Below are 20,404 nucleotides of genomic sequence, written 5' to 3' on the forward strand. Positions count from 1 at the left end.
ATGCACTTTTTCCTTATGTAGTGTTAATAAGTATCTGGAAAATTGTCCAGTCCATACCAATATTGCACTTGATAGGGTAATGATTAATTTTTTCCTTCCTGTCCCCTGATGCCAAGTTTTCCTTTTTCATCTTAATAAAACACACATGGCACCAGGAAAAACAGGTGGGAAAGCAAATTAGACCCTGGCAGTGTGTATTAGGTGATTTACTTCATGTCAGGTCTTTATGCTGTTCCCCACCCCCAGCCTTCTCTCTCTGGAACTTTTTCTTTGATCATTTCCCCTTCTTCTCAAGTTCAGTTAGTAATTGTGAAGAACATGCCCAACCGGAGGGTGGGGATGGTGCTTAGATTCTTGTAAGAAGCAAGGGGATGTGTGAATTTCATTTGCAGTGTTCATTTGCTTCCAAATTTTCCTTTAGGGGAAGAAAGATTCTGATTTCTCAGAAGTCTTGTCAGTAAAGTACATTGCTCCTACAAGTTCATTGTTTCATGGAAATACAAAGAACCATTTCCAAATACAATGATTTAGCAAGCTCAATGTTTGGAAAATCACAAGGGGCTAGTAATGACACATGGAGATCAGATTCTTAATGATAACCACAGACCTCTGTTTCCTCAGGGTCACCACTCAAGGCCAAATTACAACACTGCACAGTGCCATCCCAGAGTTTTATTAACATATATTTCAATTGAAAGTCAGACTTTGCCTTTTAGATGTCTCAGCAAACATAGAATGACTAGTCTCATAACAGTATCATGATAAAACAACTTGTTTTATTTTTCCCCACTTTCTGATAAGTCTGGTCTTTGCTTTAAATATTTCTTGGATCAGTTCAACTTCATTATCTCCTATCCAGAAATCTGGCATAGTTAGGCTCTTAAATGCTGAAACACCACCCATGAGCTCTAGCCAGAGTGTGCCAGCCCTGCTCATATCTGGGGTTGATTGGCCATCTACAAAGACTGCTAATTCCTGCTAATGCCTGTCTGCAAGTAAGAATTAATGCTCTTGAGAAGGTAGGGGGACCATTTGCAAACTTCTTCACTGGTAATTCAAGCAGTTGTTTTAAACAGTATTTCCATAGATTCCTTTCATCTGGCTCCACAACTAATTCTAAAAAAAAAACCACTGCAACTATATAAGCAGCTTTGATAAGAGGTGCAAACGCCCCGTGAATATTTGCATATTGCAGGCCCATAAAAAGCGAGGAGACAGTGATAAGCATCTGAGAGCACAGATAGACTGTTCAGCAGACAGCCTGGTACCAGGGAGGCCAGAGTCTGGAGAGTCAAGAGACCTCTTTGCTCTGTCCCCCAGAACTAGATTGTGCCCATACACTTGAGCAGCTGTGCTTGGAGCATGTGCTACTGGTCAGGAGCGGAGCACTGTGCACAGTTGGTTGAACAAGTAAGCAGAGCAAATCTGTCACCGCTGGTGAAATAACTCAAATTGCAGCTCAATGATGGTGGGTAAGCAGCAGCATCTTTGTAAGCGAAGGGCAGCATGAGAACTCTCTCGGAATGCATTATTTGCTCGTGAAATGTACTATGAATAAAGCTGCGCAGGTGTCGCTCTGCTTCTGCACCACTGCTTTATCTAAGAAGCCATATTTACCCAGCCCATGCACTTGAAGGAGGCATGCATAAATTTAAATTTTACCTGGCTTTCATACTAAGTCAAAGGGAAGAGAGAGAGAGAGAGAGAGAGAAAAAAAACAAACCAATTTATTTATAATTGCATTTTCATTTAGCAAAACAATAAACTTTAACCATAAATCTTCTTTTTAAAAAAAATCATCTCGTGGAGAAGGAATTTAAATACCTGACCAATCAGAAAACAGACATGTGCCCTTGACTGAAGTAAAATTAGAATTCAGAGATGACCATTTTCCACAGTTTTCTCTTGAATAATTTTTATTTTGGAATATGAATTTAAAGTACTTATTTTATCAATATAATAAATGAGAAAATGCACAAACATAGGTTTCTGAGAAGCTTATAAATAGAGCTCTCAATGAGCTTGAGCTTAACAATACATGTAAAAATAATGTATGTCAACCATATAGTCTGCACTTTATCATGTTGAGATCTATCTGCGTACAAAAGAACTGGTAACTATGAATGCTTGGTTCCTTTATCAATCACAAATATACATCTAAATATTTTGAGATAATATACCATACTACAGCAATATTGTAATTGTGAATGCTATAATGAGAAAGTTAAATAAAAACTCAGCAATGCAGATTCCCTGGACATGTAGTCTCCAAAACAACTAAGACATAAACCCTTCTCAATGAAATTACATGTCCATGTTTGTAGGTAATTCCTAAAAATCACTTTATAATAATTAAAATCACCACTAGAATAAATGAAGCTAGATTTGGATAGCCTTATTTTGAATACATTCAGGAGAATATGGCTAATGAGTTTGCAAAGTAAATCTTAGATTTGAACAACTGTTGAATCCTTGGTATTTAGTAAGGTGGCTATCTCATAGTAGATGCTCAGCTAACATGTGTTGCATGCTTGATTCCAAATTGGATGTCCAAGTATAACTGTGTCTCTATTTAAATGCATTTGATTCACATTGATTTTTCTAACTTGAGGCTTTAAATCTATATTCCCAACACAAAGAAGTACTTTATAATGTAGATGGATGAAAAACTAGTTGATTTGCACCAAGAAGTTTATCAACTCAGACCCTTGAAAGACTGATAATTAGATAATGTCCTTGTCTACGAGTTTAGATTCAGGGGAGAGAAGAAACCTTTCAGCTTGTATGCTGCTGATGTAAAAAAATGAGACCCAGGTACCACTGCTCTATTAGGAAATAAGAAGATAACTGGCACCACACTTTTCCACGATAGTTTTATGTGATTTCTCTAAATGTAATCTGTCTTTGTGAATGAGAAGCACCTAGATAGAAATATTATACAACCATTAAAAACTATCAAACTAAATACTCTGTATGTAGTAAACTCTAATGATTCAACCGAATGAACTCGTTCCATTCTAATCTAATTCATTGAGCCAAACACTTTATATTTCTCATGTTTTATAATAAGCACTGCATTGATAATATGGCACAGATTTCTGACATTTTTTAACTAAACTGTGAGCTAAAGATGTTTCCTCATTCTGTCCACTAAAAAGCATGTGTGAAAAGTGATGAAAGTGTTGGCCTGGGCATGAGAAAAACTAATGCAGTCTAGCATTAGGCATATGGGAAAGCTCCAATAAGCCATTATGATGCTGGTGCTTAGCAATAAAACAGGTTATACTCACAGTCTCCTGGAACACTGACTCATTTGCAGAACACCGAGCAATGTCAGAGTGCCATTACCACAAGTGAATGTGCAAGAAGAACAGCAATTACAAGATCCACATTCCACTCTGGCTTCTACCTTTAATTACTTTCATAATTCTTTTCAGCAGGTGCATAGACAGGAAATAGTGATTCTAATCCATCTCCTCAACAAAGATGTCAAACCAATCCTTTGATTTCTAAACCCTGGTGGTGTTCTAACATGCAACATGATTTTTTTTTTTTTAATTAGGTCTTTTCTGCTGCTGAAGGTTATATGGCAATTCCTATTGTAATTAAACTTCAGAACTCTGGTGAACATAATGACCATTTAATTAAAACTTAATTCTTCATTTTAAATATACGCTAAATTACCTCAAGTTTCTCAGGGTTGGCAGGCCACCAAAATATATTTTGTCATCTGCTTTCAAGTCAAGACCAAAGTTGTTTCCAGAAGACGAAGTTGCTATGTTCTCCTCCTGGTTAGTATCTATGTCTACGATTGATATGTTGGCTGTAAAGGAGATAGGAAGTTTAATAAGCAAATCAATCACATCCATATCATCACTGATACTTCAAGGTAAATTTAGTTTAATTCTCAAATTAACATTGACATTATCAAGCACTTGTACTATATTTAACCAATTAATAATTGAAGACACAATAATAACACCAATACAAAAATCACTGAACTATCCACACATAATGACTTTGAACAGTAGGAAGGCAAACCAGTGAAGATAAAGGAAAGAAGTTTGGATGGACAACAAAGAACCACTTAATATAGTTTTCCACAGTATAGGTCAGTAGTCAGACAATAAATTAAGACAGTTAAATGCTAAGATGAATGTCTAATTGGGAATTGGATAATTGAATATGCTTGAATCTGTGGCTCTTTCTGTAAATTTCAGCGTTCTAAAAACTACTGAGATTTAGAATCATCTGCAAAGCCTTATGCTCTCATATAAAATGGTTGTACATGGCAGTGTTGAGATGGGGATCTTTGATCCTGCAAGACAGTGAGACTCATGTCCACAATAAATCTCATTTTAGACTTGGAAGCTGAGTGTGATGAGAGAGGACTAGCTCTCAGGCCTTACCGCCTTTCTCTTAGGTCTCTCAAGGTATTTCTCATGTGATAAGGACAAGAATAGAGAAATAAGAAAAAGGGAAGAAGAATCACTCCTCTGCTTACACTGCATTGTTCAGCAGATGGAAATTCTTTGTTATTGATTTTCCTTCCTCATTTGTAAGAGTCAAGCTAGGCTCTTTCTGAATTATGTGCTTTCTCACCCCACCATTTACTTCAACCACTTCACCTAGTTTGGATCCTTGATGTACACTGAGATATCAGTTCCTTAACATGACAGATTCCATTTGTCTATCTATGCCTGATGCAGAATTGGAATTTCCCCAGGGTTGAACATGGGCATTTTAACCAACTGGTTATAATGGAATTTCTGAATTTTAATCCTTTGGATTGTAGTTTCTTGGATGTTCCTGGTTCAAATAAATCAGATAATACTGGATTAAACAAAGTTCAACATGTATCTTAACTTTATAGCTATTTCAGCATACTAATGTGCAATGCAATACTTCAGAAGAGGGACACAGACCAAGAGTATTTGGATCTTATTATTTTCTCTCCACTCATCATCTTCTAGAATTTGTATCTTTGGTAAACAGAAAAATATTAAATTCTAAATTCTATTGTACCTGATAATGCTACTATTCCAAAGAGATGTATCTTCAGTGAAATCAAGAACAATTGCCACATAAAAAAATGACCCAAATCAAATTCTCAAACTTATTAGTGCCTCAAATCCTCAAAGCAGACTTTTATAAAGACAAACAAAAACCACTAAAAAGAACAATTATCCTGTTAAAAATGTTTAGCAAGTTAAGATTTTACAATTAAATTACTTTCATAAACTTTAATTTTATACCCATTTAATTACTTTAATACATATAATTAGCTATTCATGCATACACCTCTTTTATTAGACTGGTGCGTAAAAGAAAATAGATTTATAAAACTGTTTCCTAGATTTCTTCATACATATTCCTTTTTATCTAGATCACAAAGAAGTTTTTATGTGGTGCTATTGACTGGAACATGAAAATCGTCTCTTTCTGCAGACTTGGTGGATATTTTAATGGTGTCCGTGAAATGAGATTCTGCCTCTATCACTGGCAAGCCAGAGACTGGAGGTAGTTTTCTTCCTTATCCTTGAGAGAATATATGCATTTTTAGAAATCATTCTAAGGAAAATTGATTAAAGGGAAGCAACACAATTCAATTGAAACTCACTGGCCCAGGTGTTCACTCTGACAGAGAGGTGCAGGAAGGCATATTTTTGCTAACTTAGGGGAGGGCTTTACCCCATCCTTCACAAGTAATAGCGACCAAAGTGAATTCTGCCAGGAAATGCTAACACTGGCTTTTACTTCTCATCCTATTTTTTTCCCTTACAGGATAGAAAAGTAAGCTACTAACACCAAATTTCAGAGTTGATGAGTTCAGTCATCATTTTTATAGGTAAGTAGAGAAATAAGTTTTTTTTTTTTTTTTTATTAAATAACAGATACAGACTAGGGGCTTCACAAGTAATTTTATGATCAGTGCTGAATTGTTATAAACTAATTAATTTTACTTTGGTAATTCTCTTCTTTCTCTTAATCTTTTGGAAACCTAAATAAAACTGGTCTGAGCTTTGCTTCCCTATCAATGCACACGGGGGATATGCCACACTTATTGGCCACTGTGGTTCTACTGACTAACTCTCAGGAAGATGGGGAATGCCCCCTAAAGGAATGTACTTGACTTCCAAGGGGCGATAGTTTTGTAAATTAGTTGAGAATAATTAATATAAAACAACTAATCTGGTCACTGAAAAGAAGCAATAATCCATATTGCTGAGGCCTTTTTTCAGTCCTATCTATCCTACTATGCTGGAGACTCTGATCTTGCTAAAATCCTTGAGAACACCCCATTTCCTGACACCCCGTGCCCCCTTTTCCAGACCCAGTGGAGTGCTTTTGATTCTCATCACAATCTTTATCCAATATTTGATGCTACTAGCATTCCCTTCCTTTTAGAAACCTCTTTGGTCTCCCAGCATGTTACACTCTCTGACTCTTCATTTCTCCATCTCCTTCCCTATTTATCTGAACATTTCTGAAATGCTGATACTCCCTAATGCCTCTTCCTTTGCCCTCTTCTCAGTTTTAGCCATCTGTGTAAACTCAAATTTATCTACTTACAATATGTTGATAATTCAAGAATATTACCTGCTTTTTTCCTTTAAATCCACTTTCAACAAGTGAAGTAGTATGGTTTGTGTTTTCCTTCAGTACTAAACATATTCTAAGTCAAAATGAAGTTATTTTTACTCCCAAATACCTATTACCTATTTTACTTGATGGCAATATGACTCGCCTTCAGTTTCCTAAACTAGAAAGTCATCTTCCCCATCATTCATGTCTCATCCATCAACATCCTTACTGATTTCTCCTTCTAAATAGACATTTGTACTATTTTGAGAAACATTTTTACTGACATATAATTGGCACCTTATACTATGCCTATGTTTAAAGTACACAAGCTAACAAGTTTTAAAATTCTTTGTACCTATGGAACCTATCATCACAATCAAGAAAATGAACATGTCCACAAATCCAAACATTTTTGTCGTGTTGTAACCCTCCTGCCCATCCCTCCCTGCATGCCCTGTCCACAGGTAGCCTCTATTTGCTTTCTGTGACTGTAAGTCAGTTTTCACTGTCCGTACAATTTTATATAAATGTGGCTTTTGTTTGCCTAATTTCACTCAATAATTATTTTTTATGTTCAACCATTTTGTATGTACTTTCATATTTTTATGAACAAGTAGCATTCCATTGCATGGTATACAAAAATCCATGTATTTCCATTTACCTGTTGATGGTTATTCGGTTTCTTTTCAGTCATTGGCCATAACAAATAAAGGTGATGTGAATATCTTTGTATGGATATATGGTTTCAGGTGTCTTAGGTGAATCCCTGGATGTAGAAAGGCTATTTCGTAGGGTAGGTGAACCTGCCAACCTGCGTGCCAATATTACTGTGCCATTTTATATGTTCATCAGCAGTGTAGGAGAGCTTCAGTTAGTCCACATCTTTGCCAGCACTACTTATGATCTGTCTTTTAAATTTTAGACATTTTCATAACTGTGTAGTGATATCACATTTTGGATTTATTTTGCATTTCCCCAATGCTGAATCCTACTGCAACTCTTATATCACTGCTTTAAGTGGGATCAGTAACTATTGATATTGAAGGAAATAATTACATTCTTGTATTTTATTGAGATCACAATTCCCAACTACACCTAGTCTTGGTTTTTGTTTTGTGAACTATTTCCTTATAACTTTGGCTTCTTTTTCTGTTTTGGCCTTAAGGCTTTTATGTTTAATAAAAAATAATTTATGTTAACTGAGCTGCTAGAATAATAAAATGCTTTAAAAGCATTATCAAAATGAGGAACAACCCAAAACAAGAGAAACAAGAAGTTCCCAACCTAATTTGACAATTCAAGTTCTAAACAATAAAACCTTGTGGGATTTAATGTGGTATTTTCTAATGGTGATACTACAGAGACACACAAGAGAAGGTTGTAGGATGACTCATGTCATTAAGACCCCAAATGAAGAATGGGTCTTAGAGAATGAGAATGATGGCTTGATGCACTTGATTGTATTCAAGAATACATACAGCCTTTGTCAGTCTAGAGTTAATGTGAAGAACAGGATGGAGATATTTGAAAGAGAAGGTGTCAATCAGTTCAGGCCAAAGGGATCAACCTAGAGAACAGGCTGAAGCAGAAGATACTATATGGAAAAGAAAAGGCAAAGTTCTTCAGATTTTTGGACCAGAGAATAAAAACAATGTAGGTCTAGTAAAACCTGGAAAAGTTGCACTAATGGTGGAAAAAACTTTTGACAATGATGGAATGCTTCACTTACAATAAACGGGAAACATATTTAACTTCTTCCAAGTTTGTACAGTACTGTAATTTGACCTTTGACTAACATTATTTAAGACTACAGGTCTTTTGATTACTCCTTCCATTGGACAGAAGAGTCTATATACTTGACTGATTGTGGAAACCAGTATTTCCAAGGTGATAATTTACAGAAATTATTCTGCTAGGGAGTCAAATCATTCGATCCTCATTTTTCGCACTGCAGATTTATTTTAACACATTATTATCTTTAGAGTTTATAGCACTAAGCCCTTCATCCCAGTATTCCTGTGACTTTCTTTCTTTTACCTTTCCCACAATGTATATTGATCTTTTCCTTCTTTCTTCAAACCTACTATTCTATTACCTCTTATCTTTTTCTAGTCTCCATTTATTTTCTACTTTTATCTCCAATTAAAAATTAAGGTATCTCGAGAGAATTATCTGAAAATCCCATCCCACAGCTAGAAACTTATCTCTCCTTCACTTCTTTTGTCTTGTCTTGTGGAGCAAGGGTTTCTTTCTGTCTCAGAATGGCACCACATGGGTGCCGTGCTCTCAGGCTTTCTAAAGGCCCATGCTGTATCCATTATTATTCCTTTCATTTGTATTTCCAATTGCTTCTTCTTCCTCTAATTGCTGCCTCTTTCTCCAATTATATCCTCCAGAGCCCACAGACATGATCAAGAATTATCCATTCATCCACTCATCAAACATTTATTGAGTAATTACTATGTACTAGGAACTGATGGAGAAAACCAACATGTTTCTCACTTTGTGACCCCTTGCCCTCAAATTCCATGTCCCCTTTCTTTGCTACTACCCTTCTTCTGGATTTTAGTGCCGAACTTCCTTCAGAATCAGTCTGCACTCACTGGGTCTGCTTTCCCACAGTACTTTATGACATAATACTCTGCTCTTGACTTCACAGTGACTACTCCACCATTCTTTCCAAAGCCTCCAGTGATGATGAAAATCTTTTCAATATTTGTGTTCTCCAGAGTTTTGGATCATTTTATTCTAGATATAGCTGTTTGAATTTTCTCATCACTATTACATGCAACTATTGAGAATTAATGATGATTCCTAGTTTTCTCTCTCTCTCTCATAGAACTCTATGATCCTCAGATACATAGTACTAATTCCTGCCAATTACATAATTTCCCTAGGCTGAGAAGTTACTAAAAGTACCTTGCATACAATATGTACAAAATAGAACTCAGCATCTTTTCCAGAAAAACCTGTTATTTTCCCTGTATTTAAAAGCTGCTTGAATAGCACTGACATAATCTCGTTATCTAAATAAAAAGAAATCATTCTATACCTCCTTTTTAAAAATTTAGCCTCCACATGGAGTCTGTCACAAAATTCTTCAATTTTAAGATGCTTCATATTGTTCAACTCCATTTTTTCTTCTCCATTCTCATGGATATTGACTTATTTTTCTTCTCAGTTTTTACCTGTTTTACTGCATACTGCAGGGGCATCCTAAACTGTCACTAAAATGCAAATCTGATGATGTCAAACCCTAAGACCCCTGTAGTTCTGGACAGCAAACTCATTCACTTAGCTTACAAGACCCTTTACATACTAGCTCTGTTACCTCAGCCTTATCTGATAATTTTCTGCCAACATTCATCCACTGAGCCTAAGAATTCACTTACAGTTACCAATTTGTTTGCCAAAGTGTTTCACAAAATGCTAGCAGTGCAGGAATGGAAGTATTTCTGTGGTTTGGGAAAAACTTGATAAGATGAGTTAAACATTCTTACTGAACAACTAAGCCAAGACTGGAACATGCACGTCTATCATGCATCAATCATACACAGGAGCAATGTATTTGTCAGAAGAAGCTCAAAATTAGTTTTTTTGTCTTAATTGAGGAGTTTTTCAAGGATTTCATGCTGCAAGGAAATGTAGCTGGGAAATGATCTATTCTGCTCTCTGATGGTTGCAGGCCTTCCTATGACTTTCTGATCACTCTGAAATGACCCCACGTACCTGTCAACCAGTTAACTCTTCAGCTGCTGCGTGCATTTTAGGGCCACTACCAGGAGCTGACCTCTACTTTCCCTTAAACACCAATGTCTTCCCTTCCCTTAAACATCCACATCTTCTTGTGACTACTCGCCTGCTATATGCATCTCTATCAGCCATCAGCCTCTGACCACTGAAGTTTATTAACTCACCCAGTAGGTTACAAGCTCCTTGAAGGCAAAGTCATGCTTTTGTATGTAGTTGGTGATTAGCAGAAATTTGCAAATTGCAAAAATTAACAATAATACAAAGTTAAATCTAAATTTTTGTGCAATGTCACCATTGGCATCATCAACATTAATAAAGTCTATATTAGCAAATAATCAATGCTTCATTTGCAGTTATTGATAACACCATAGTACACAGAATTAAGGGAATTAAACCTAAATAACAATAGCACCATGTTAAGAATGAATCGACCTGGCTTCCTCTCTTGGTTGTGGGATCTTATATACACATGTCTGCAACCACATATTGTTTGTGTATTTCCCTCCAACAATAGAACAAAATACATCTCTATGTTATCAAATGAAATAATGTTTGTGGAAGTGTTTATAAAAGTTTCAGAACCATACAAATGTCATTTTATTGTTAATCAATCATTAACTGGAACACATACAGATTTTTTGACATTTTTAAAAGGCAAAGAACTGGTAGCTATGCTCTTCCACCCCTACCTGTTTCATTGTAGGATTCTTTAAAGGAAGCATCTTGGAAAAACAGAAATAAAAGAAAAGCACACAACATTTTTCAAATCTATTATGGGATATAATTTTACAAGTGGTAAGACAGTTTTATGCTTTCAAATTAAGCTCTCAGTTTCGAAAGAAAATGACAGAGAACCATTTGGCTCTTCAATCAGTCTTGTCTAATCCGAACTACCCATAACGAAGCCAAGAAATGACTGTATCAATTTTTCTCAGAACTTGAGTAGCTGAAATTACTCCCAGGGTCTTTCTCCTGATTAGGTTCATGGGTGCTTTGGATGGCATGATTAAGGCCCATACTACGTTATTACTGTAAAAACTCACCTTGTTTTTGAATTCTTGACAGGGTGAATGATTTCCATTTCCCGTCATTATGGTTTTGATTGCTGACAACGGAAGCTATTCCTGACCCCAGATCATAGCTGACTTTGATGTGCCCATCGCTGAGTTCTACGCTCATGAAATCTTTCTATTAATAGAATAAAAATACACCAATGATTAGATACACAGAGAAACATATGAGTATTCACTTTTTTATGGGGTTTATAATAGGGCCTTGTGCTAAACTGCCCAATGTGTTGCTCAGTAACAGAAATACCCCTTGGAAATAGAATTCCTGTTAGTATTTTGTGAATTTTCATGGATGTGATGATATGGTGCAAATGATCCCAAACAAATTGCTAGGACATATTCTATCATTTATAGTATTACACAGTGGGTTCCTTTGAAAACATGTCAAGCAAACCAAAAGGTATGTTCCCTGAAAAAGTTTGCTAAGAAATACTGATCTGAAAAAAATAAGGGCAAAAAAATATTTAGAATCATCTTTCAACTTAGTTCTCTGTAAAAAAAAATAACAGTTTTTCTCCTGTATAATTTTAAACTGGGAAAATTTTTACTGCCTGCTTCTCTTAAAGAATTATATATAAGTATTATTATATGTTAAGGATTATATATTTAAGGATTATTACATAAGGATTTATATTGAAAATAAATGACAGGTGAATTGTATCCATGATTGAAGTTATCAATGAAAATACCTAAGCATCATCTGCAGCACCCACTTTTGGCTACCATATAGTCATTCCAGACTCTGAACAATAACTGACAATTTTTACAAATAAATGATAACTGTACTGGAATTCTACAAAAAAGAAGCAAACACATTATCAATCATGGAAGCTCTGTTGTGCATGTTATCTTTACCAGGTCTCTTGTGGCAAGGTACATGAGGAGAGCACTTGATGAAAATGTCCGGAACTTGAACATGACAGTGGAGATGTTGGGGTACCAGCGAATGGGGCGGCTGACCAATGCATAACCTTCTCCATCAAATTGAATAGTCCCCTCACTGTCTTCCACCTGAGGACTGAAAGGAGACATCTCACATGAATTAGACCTACGTGGCCCATCAATATTCAATGTATGAAACTACCCTCTGGGACTAGATTGTAAGCTGTTGTAGGGCAGGAACCATGCTCAATACATCTCCTATTCTTCTGCTTCTCACCACCTCTACTACTATCATTTCATACCAAAAAATAACCATCTTTCACCTGGACTTCATTAGGTATTCAAAAATAGGTTATAGGTATTTCAAATATTTATATTTAGAAGATGCAATTGGTAAATAGTTATATTGGTGTCTAAACTTGTCTTATTGCTATTTGTGAAAGCTGGTGGAGTTTGGGGATAGGTTGAGAGTATTTTATTTACTGCACTTCCCCTATGCATAACATAATGGACTAACAGATCCCTAATCTCTGACTACTCACCATCCAGTAGGTTTTCTTAGAACAGATTAGATTTCAACAATGAAGGATGCCTGTATTTCACTGTGTATTTTTTTTTTTATCTGTTCCCTTCACTTCTAGTGAAGCTCTCTGAGAGCATCTAGAATTTACAGGCCTGTCCCCACGTGAGGCACACACTCAGCATCTAGGTAGAATTTGGCTCGTAGAACCCAGTATACATTTGTGGGATAAAGGAGATTTTAGTATAGATAAGTGCTTCACAGAGAATACATGATTAATCAGTATTGGTTGAATAATTATACCTAACTCTTGTGATACAATTAATTTTTTAAAAATATGATGTTATATATCTACCTGTATTATCTATTCAATCACTATTTATCTGATATCGTGGGGATATTGTTTTAAACTTACAGTATCTGCATGTTAGGATATCCTTAATCTCTGAAATTAGAGTGTTGTATTAGCTTGAGCATTAGAGGAGAGATTGAGAAATATTATGGTATTGCCATAAAATAACAGGAGTCTAAAATACCATTTTTATGAAATCATGGTTAATGAGAAAATATATAACAAAAGTTAATAGTCTTGTGTAGGAAGAGCTGTTACATGATTTGGACAAGTTGGCAATTTGTTCCTGGACTAGAGAGAAAAAAAGCACTGAAGACAAAGTAAAAGATGCTTTTTCAATACTCATGAGAAATGCTAACTGGAAGACTGAGTAACTAAATCAACCTCTTACGAGTATAACTGATAGTGAATAAATTGGCTATTATGTGGCCTTCCTTCATGATGATAATGAATACATTACTTTCTGGAGCAATGCATTAGTGATGAGAAAATGTTGTCGAAAGTCTACCCAGAAGTTCCCTGAAGTTCTCAATTACTAGAATTTTTCATTATTTACTGCTAGGGTACCAATGCGACCCAGGAAAGTGTTGTGGGAGTCCCTGTTGACTGTTTTCTTGATGTATTGGCCCAATACAGTGTTACTTATAAGTTTAAAAATATCCAAATCAAAAACATGAAAATTTTACTATACAGTGTGAGCATAGGTTGTAGAGTTAAAACAAAAATATCACATTTTGTTTTTCATATATAAAAACTTTGAACACTTGTATCCTGGTGTCCTTATGTCCCTAATCTACAAACTTGCTCAACACATAATAGAAAAAAATAATGGATTAGATGGCAGTTACCCTAGAGTCTACTATGGAATCTCTATGAAGACCTTGCTACAATGCTTCATGCCTAAGTTTCTCAATTGTGTTATCAAAGGTTAGATCAACTTAGGACTTCTAAGGCCCTTCAACTCTAACACTAAGGAGATTCTCCTATTCAAGCAAAAGACAGACTAAGGAAAAAAGTTTTGTGTTACAATGAGTGGCAAACATACAGATGTACTTAATTCATTGGCTGATACTAGCCAAAAAAGAAGTCTAGCCTGGTGACTTTGGGATGAGGGAAAAATGAGTTCTTCCAGGTATGTTCTGTAATAATTCAACATCTAACATTACACTAGATTTTTTTCCTATTCACTTTGAGCACATTTACCAGGAAAAGTAACTAATCTATTAATAACTGCAAAGCATCTTAACTTCCCTTATTTTTCTCTGTAGAACCTGGATGTCTGGTCAAGTTACTAAGGATTAACTATGCTATTTTAAAACAGCCATTTTATATTGTAGTTAAAAAGCTGTTATGTATGTTGGGTTTTAGTATTTAAAATTTCATAATTATTTTAATGTTTAGTTAAATATACTTAACTTTCAGCAGTTTTTCTGTGTTTTAATCTTAATATGATTTTTGGCAGTTTAAGAAAAATGAGATATATTTTTTAATACACCCCTGACAGAGTAATCTTTCCAAAGTATAACAATAATTATAACTCTTCTATTGACTATTGAATAAATGCAAATTTCTAAAACTGACATTCTAGGTCTTCTACAAAAATTTTTAATCTCCTTCTTTCAGCTTAATGTTTTACATTTTCTATAAATTCACTTTTGCCTTTAACTGGAATGATTGGTCATTACGTTAAAACAAGATCCAAGTTTTCCTGAAAAGAAAACAGAACAAAAACAATACCTGGAGTTTTATAAAAATTACTCTTACAAAGCATACCAGTATTTATGAGAAAATAGTTTGGAGCAGATCACTCAAAATTTATGTGACTACATAATAAGAGCACTCACAAAAACAATGACAGTCCTAATCAAAATATTTGCACAGTTGGAAAAGATACATGAAAAAATCTAAAAATGCAAAATTATTTCAAAAACAGAATTTCACCTCAAAAGGAAAAGGTGAAGATAGTTTGACAACATGGAGTGTAAGGAAGGGTTGACCCTGCCAGGTGACACAGATGTGCTCAAAATGGACTGTGATAGAGGATAACTGGCAACGAACATTTCCAAGCTGGAATGCTTGGCCAAAGCCAGCTGAGGTCAAGTGTGTGACTGAAATGGCTTTGTGTGCAGGCTGCATTGTGGGCTGCGTACCCTGAGCGTGATGTGTGCAGTTTGTTGGATCTTGTATTCGGCTATCCTTACTTGACGTGCAAAAACATTAACGTGCTGGGAAGAACTGGGTACGAACCCATGTGACCTCTGTATGTTACCTGTATTTTTCTCCCACTACCAATCCTGTGTGAGCAAGTTCACACGTGTTCAACTTTTCTACAAACTGTAGACTGGCTTTCCAGACTCCCCACATTTGCTCTCTCCGATCACTGGGACCAGAATGTTCTCCATATTCCATATTCTACATTCCACCTGCTATCTCCTCTTGTTGGACTTTTACCCCATGCCGAGGTCTACCTCAAATGTTGCCTCCTCCACTAAACAGATCTTGATGCCTTCAACCTGATGTGAACAATCTTGGGGTACTTGGCACTTTTTTAAAGGGATTTTTTAGTATATCTTATATTTTAATATTTGTCTTTTCTTCCTTCCTAGTGATAAATGTCTTGATGCCTGGGACAACACTGGCCTCATCCCAGTATTAGGTAGTTGTATGCATGAATCTTTGTAACCTGCAAATCCCCTATGGATATATAGGAATTCTATTATTATTATAACAATTAAAATAATACATTATAGGCTGGAAGTGCAAGATCTTTGCAGAATTAATAATTAGTGGTGTTACATTCTTACCTGATATACACTCCTGAATACACATTAAATGCTTTAGATATTTTGTTGGTAACAGACTTTTGAAAATTCTACTTAGAAATTTACTAAAGATAAATGTAGAAAAACATTGGTGTATCTTTGTAAGTTGTGAGTAGTAGGATTTTAATGCAGATCTGATCTCTGTTGTAGTTAAAGAATTTTATAGATAACCTTCCATATTACATTTTATTGAAGATTATTGAACAAATATTATTTTAAAGTCAGGCTTTCAAAATATCCTCATGCTATGTTGATAAGTTCAAGATACCAAAAAGAAAGAAAGTTGAAAGTTTAACTTTCATAAGGAACTACTTTGGAGCTTTCTTCTATGCAACTCTAACAATTTTGAGGAGAAAATATGGAGTGTATTCTGCCATTTTAATGGGTGACTTGGGTTTTGGAAGTATGCATGTGCCCTTTAAATTAGAAGTAAAAAACACAAACTCCTTAGCGCTTTTGAATTGCTATGTATATCACATTAAGCTTCCAGATTATTAATTTGTATTTTATAGCTTTAACTTATTATAATGAAAATATTTTAGTCTTGGGTAACTAGGGGGCTCTAATTTTTTATGCTGAGAAATTCTCTTCTAGCTAATTATTTTACATCCTGTCTTCCAGTTTATGTAAAAATATTTATTCTTGCCAGGAACAGAGGTGGCACACCATCTGCAATCCCAGTGAGTTGGGAGGCTGAAGAAGGAAGATTGCAAGTTCAAAACCAGACTCAGTGACACCTTCATCAAGTGAGTGAAACCCTGTCTCAAAATAAAAAATAAAAAGAATTAGGAATGTGGCTCAGTGGTAAAGTATCTCTGAGTTCAATACCTAGTTCAAAAAAAATTATTCTCTATACATTCTTTGTATGCATAATATTTTCAAATTCCTATTCATTCCAGCCTCTACCTTGTAGTGGATGATTTGCATAGTGGTACTTCTTCTGGCCTGTCTAGACCCTGTATTCTTCTCCTATAAACAGAATTTTGAAATCCTGTGTTTTCCACTGAAAGCACTTGTAGGAACTGATGTGTCAATTTGAAAAGTCCTATAGGATATAAAACCTGGGCTAGGCTTCTAAATTTATGCTTAATCAGTTTGGGGAGGACTATTTTTATGAAATAATAATTCTGACTATAGAAAAACCTCAGATAAGCAAAATTCTACTGACATGAAGGGACACTGAGGTAGAAAAGACAGTAGTCTTAATTGACTTTGGTGGAAATACCTTACCTTTTCTAATTTTATAAAAATATAAGATCATGTAAAAGTACTGCTAGGGCACCTCCCAGGACCTTAAAAATATCTGCACAAGTTGGAAGCAAGAACCAGAAGTTGCATTAGCTTTGTGGTAAATCCACCTCTGTGCATAATCATTTCAAAACAGCTCCATATTATTCTATTATGTGATAATAGAATTTTGCACAATAAAATAAAAACTTCTGTGACACACAGAACCATTCTTAGGAGAGTTCTCGTCTCAACTAACCTGACAGTACATCCTTTGCAGTCCCCTTCTTTTTCTCGGAAATTCCATAAACCTATAGGTTTGCCATCAAAGTGTGTTTCTCCCATACAGCCAGTGAATGTGATCACACGGACAGCATCAGCCTTCTGCAGAGAAAGTTATGGTCCTTGTTAGAATTAAGAATTTCACAAATGATCTTGCAGTATCTTCAAGAGTTACTAACAATAGAAGCTAGACTAGTTATTACCCATTCTTTCTGATATTCTCGATTTTGCATCAACTCTTCTTTTAACTGTATTATATTAACAAAGTTGCCTCAAGATGAGTCAAAAATAAAGGGGTGAGGAAAGCTCAAATATTTCATCAATGGATGCTGACTACTTTTTGTTATACCACTTTATCCTCATTAATTAATGCACTTGTCCCTTGGTATTCACCAAGATTGGTTCCAAGACCACCATGGATACCACAGTCCTTAGAGACTCAAGTCCCTTGTACAAAATGGAGTAGTATTTACATGTAAACTGGGCACATCCTCCCATATACTTCAAATCATGTCTAGATTACTTATAAAGCCAAAAACAACATAAATACTGTGGAAATAGTTGTTATACTGCATAGTTTAGAGAACAATAATAACAAAAATCTGAATCTGGACATGTTTAGTACAGATGCAACTTTATGTTTTCAAATATTATTAATCCTTGATTGGTTGAATCTTAGGATGGGGAACCCCATGGATACAGAGGGTAGACTTATAAACACTTTCCACTTTCTGCTGAAGTTCTCTACATTTTTATTCTTTTGTCTACAACATGGGCTTATTGTGAGAATTCAATTAGATAATTTCTTTATGGTACCAAGCTCAGTGCCTGGTAAAGAACAGGTGTTTAATTAGCATTAGTGCACCTACATGATTTTCTTTGGGCAAATTTGGACTCAAATACACTAAGAAGATTTCTCTCTTGAGAGACTAAGAAAGGGTGATAACACAAGGAGAAGGGAAAGAAAAAATGCATATATTCTTGTTATCTTACGGTAGGGATGCCTTTCACTTTTCATTTCTATTCATAACCAGGTAAGTAGGTCTCCAGTTTAAGACAATGAAAAAAAGAAGGCATTTTTTTTTTTTTTTTTTTTTTTGTAAAAAAGGGCCATGTGGGTATTGCTTGCTGGTATCTCCAGCACAGGCCCTGGGGTCTAATAGGGGCTGAATAAATATCTGCTGAATGCTAATCCTGATGCTTTCACAGGGAAAGTTGTATGCTTCACACACACCACTACTGCAAAGGAAGAAATGACCCGGTTCACTTTAGAGAAACGATGCAGTTTAAACAACTTAACATTTGTTTAAGACTTGATGTATTACAGACAAATTCTAGATTCTGGTGCCTATAACTTTAGGAACTCTGAGAAAGCTAATCCACATTTACTTGAATTGTCTGGAAAGGAGGGTAGATTGATGTTTGGGTTTTAGAATGAATGTAAAAAGATGGTCAATGAACGGTTAAATTTTTTTAGTTATAACTATTTAATTTAAACCCATCTCATGAATTCCTATCAATGTGCCCAGTATGAAAATAATATTGATCAGAGCCACCGATATTACCAGTCGGAGTGGTCCTTGGAATGTTCCACTGGAACATTCGCAGAGGTTGATTATCCTGCTTGTGGATTCTACTTGCTTTTTGTGTCTCATTGCATCCTAAAAAGCTATACTGGAGAAATTTTCCTGCTCATTTGAATTTTCATCAGCAAGTTCATTTAGTTACTTTTTTTTTTTTTTGTAGCTTTGACTCATATTCTCATGTGACAGGAGCCTTCAAACTCTTGGCCAAAATGGTTTCTTAAGATTTTCTATAGATTTCATTTGTCTATGTTTCCTTTTTTCCCGAGACTGACATAAAGTTGCTTTGTGCCAGTGACAACTGCATAGTAAGACTTATTTAAGGTGCAGTTTAAGGTGCGACTACCTTGTGTTGGTCACATGTTTGGTACACATGCTCTCTCTACTCATCACGATGGCGGAGCATGGTGATTATTGAAGGGAGACTCCTGGGCCTGTTCATGTGTATTCAGATGCCAGCTCTGCCATGAAGTACTGTGACCTTGAGGACATTCACTTCTCTCTTAGACTCCTTAACTATGAAATGAGGAGGATATTAATATCTACCTGCTCAATATCTGCTTAACATCTATGTCCTCCCTACCTCATTGCCCAGTTCTTGTGTTGAAATCCTGACCCCCAAGGCAATGGCATTAGGAGGCAGGGCCTTTGCAGGCGATCAGATCACAAGCGTAGTGCCTTCATGAATGGGATTAGTGTCCATATAAAATAGGCATAAGGGAAAATACCCCACCTGCCTTTTACTATGTGGACACAGCAAGAAGTTTCCTTCCATGTGTAATGGGCACTCATTAGACATCGAATCTGCTGGCATCTTGATCTTAGACTTCAGTCATTTTCTGCTTACCAGCTACCCAATTTTATGTTAATTTTGTTATAGCAGCCCATATAGACTAAGACCTACCTTTTGGAATTTTTATGAAAATTAAATGAATTAATTCATGTAAATTACTTAGAATAGTACTTAGTGCATAGCATTTAGAAATGTTATAAAAGGAGATAATTGTTTCTACAATAAGAAAAAAAAAACAAGGTAGATATTTTTATCACCCTTTTCTAGTTGAGAAAATTGAAGCTCAAGGGGTTAAGTGACTTGCCTAAGGTCATATTTTAGTAAGTGGTAGAGGAGGGATTCCAACCTGGATTTGATTTCAAAAATCACGGCTTTCGTACTACTGTGTGCTACCCCTATATTTATCTTTCTAGGAAGCAGAGAGACTTGGCAATATGACTACATGTTATTATGTACCATATATATTTATATGTAATTCTAGGAAATGAGGATGATTTTAGTCTGTATTCCCACATTTTAGAGTCACAGCTCGTAC

At 35.5% G+C, this 20,404-nt stretch overlaps 1 protein-coding gene across 1 annotated transcript in view; it reads right to left on the bottom strand.

The window, feature by feature from the left end:
* The window catches only part of LAMA2 (laminin subunit alpha 2), a 620,167-nt gene that overhangs the window by 35,510 nt on the left and 564,253 nt on the right, over positions 1 to 20,404 (bottom strand). Inside the window, exons 48-52 of the mRNA XM_079148222.1 lie at positions 17,471 to 17,595; positions 12,264 to 12,426; positions 11,382 to 11,526; positions 3,685 to 3,823; positions 1,663 to 1,674 (exon numbers count right to left, since the gene is read on the bottom strand). Of these exons, the coding sequence (XP_079004348.1) occupies positions 1,663 to 1,674; positions 3,685 to 3,823; positions 11,382 to 11,526; positions 12,264 to 12,426; positions 17,471 to 17,595 (584 nt within the window). The remainder of the gene's footprint in view (positions 1 to 1,662; positions 1,675 to 3,684; positions 3,824 to 11,381; positions 11,527 to 12,263; positions 12,427 to 17,470; positions 17,596 to 20,404) is intronic.

Source organism: Sciurus vulgaris (assembly GCF_902686455.1).
Source record: "Sciurus vulgaris genome assembly, chromosome: 7".
NCBI lineage: Eukaryota > Metazoa > Chordata > Mammalia > Rodentia > Sciuridae > Sciurus > Sciurus vulgaris.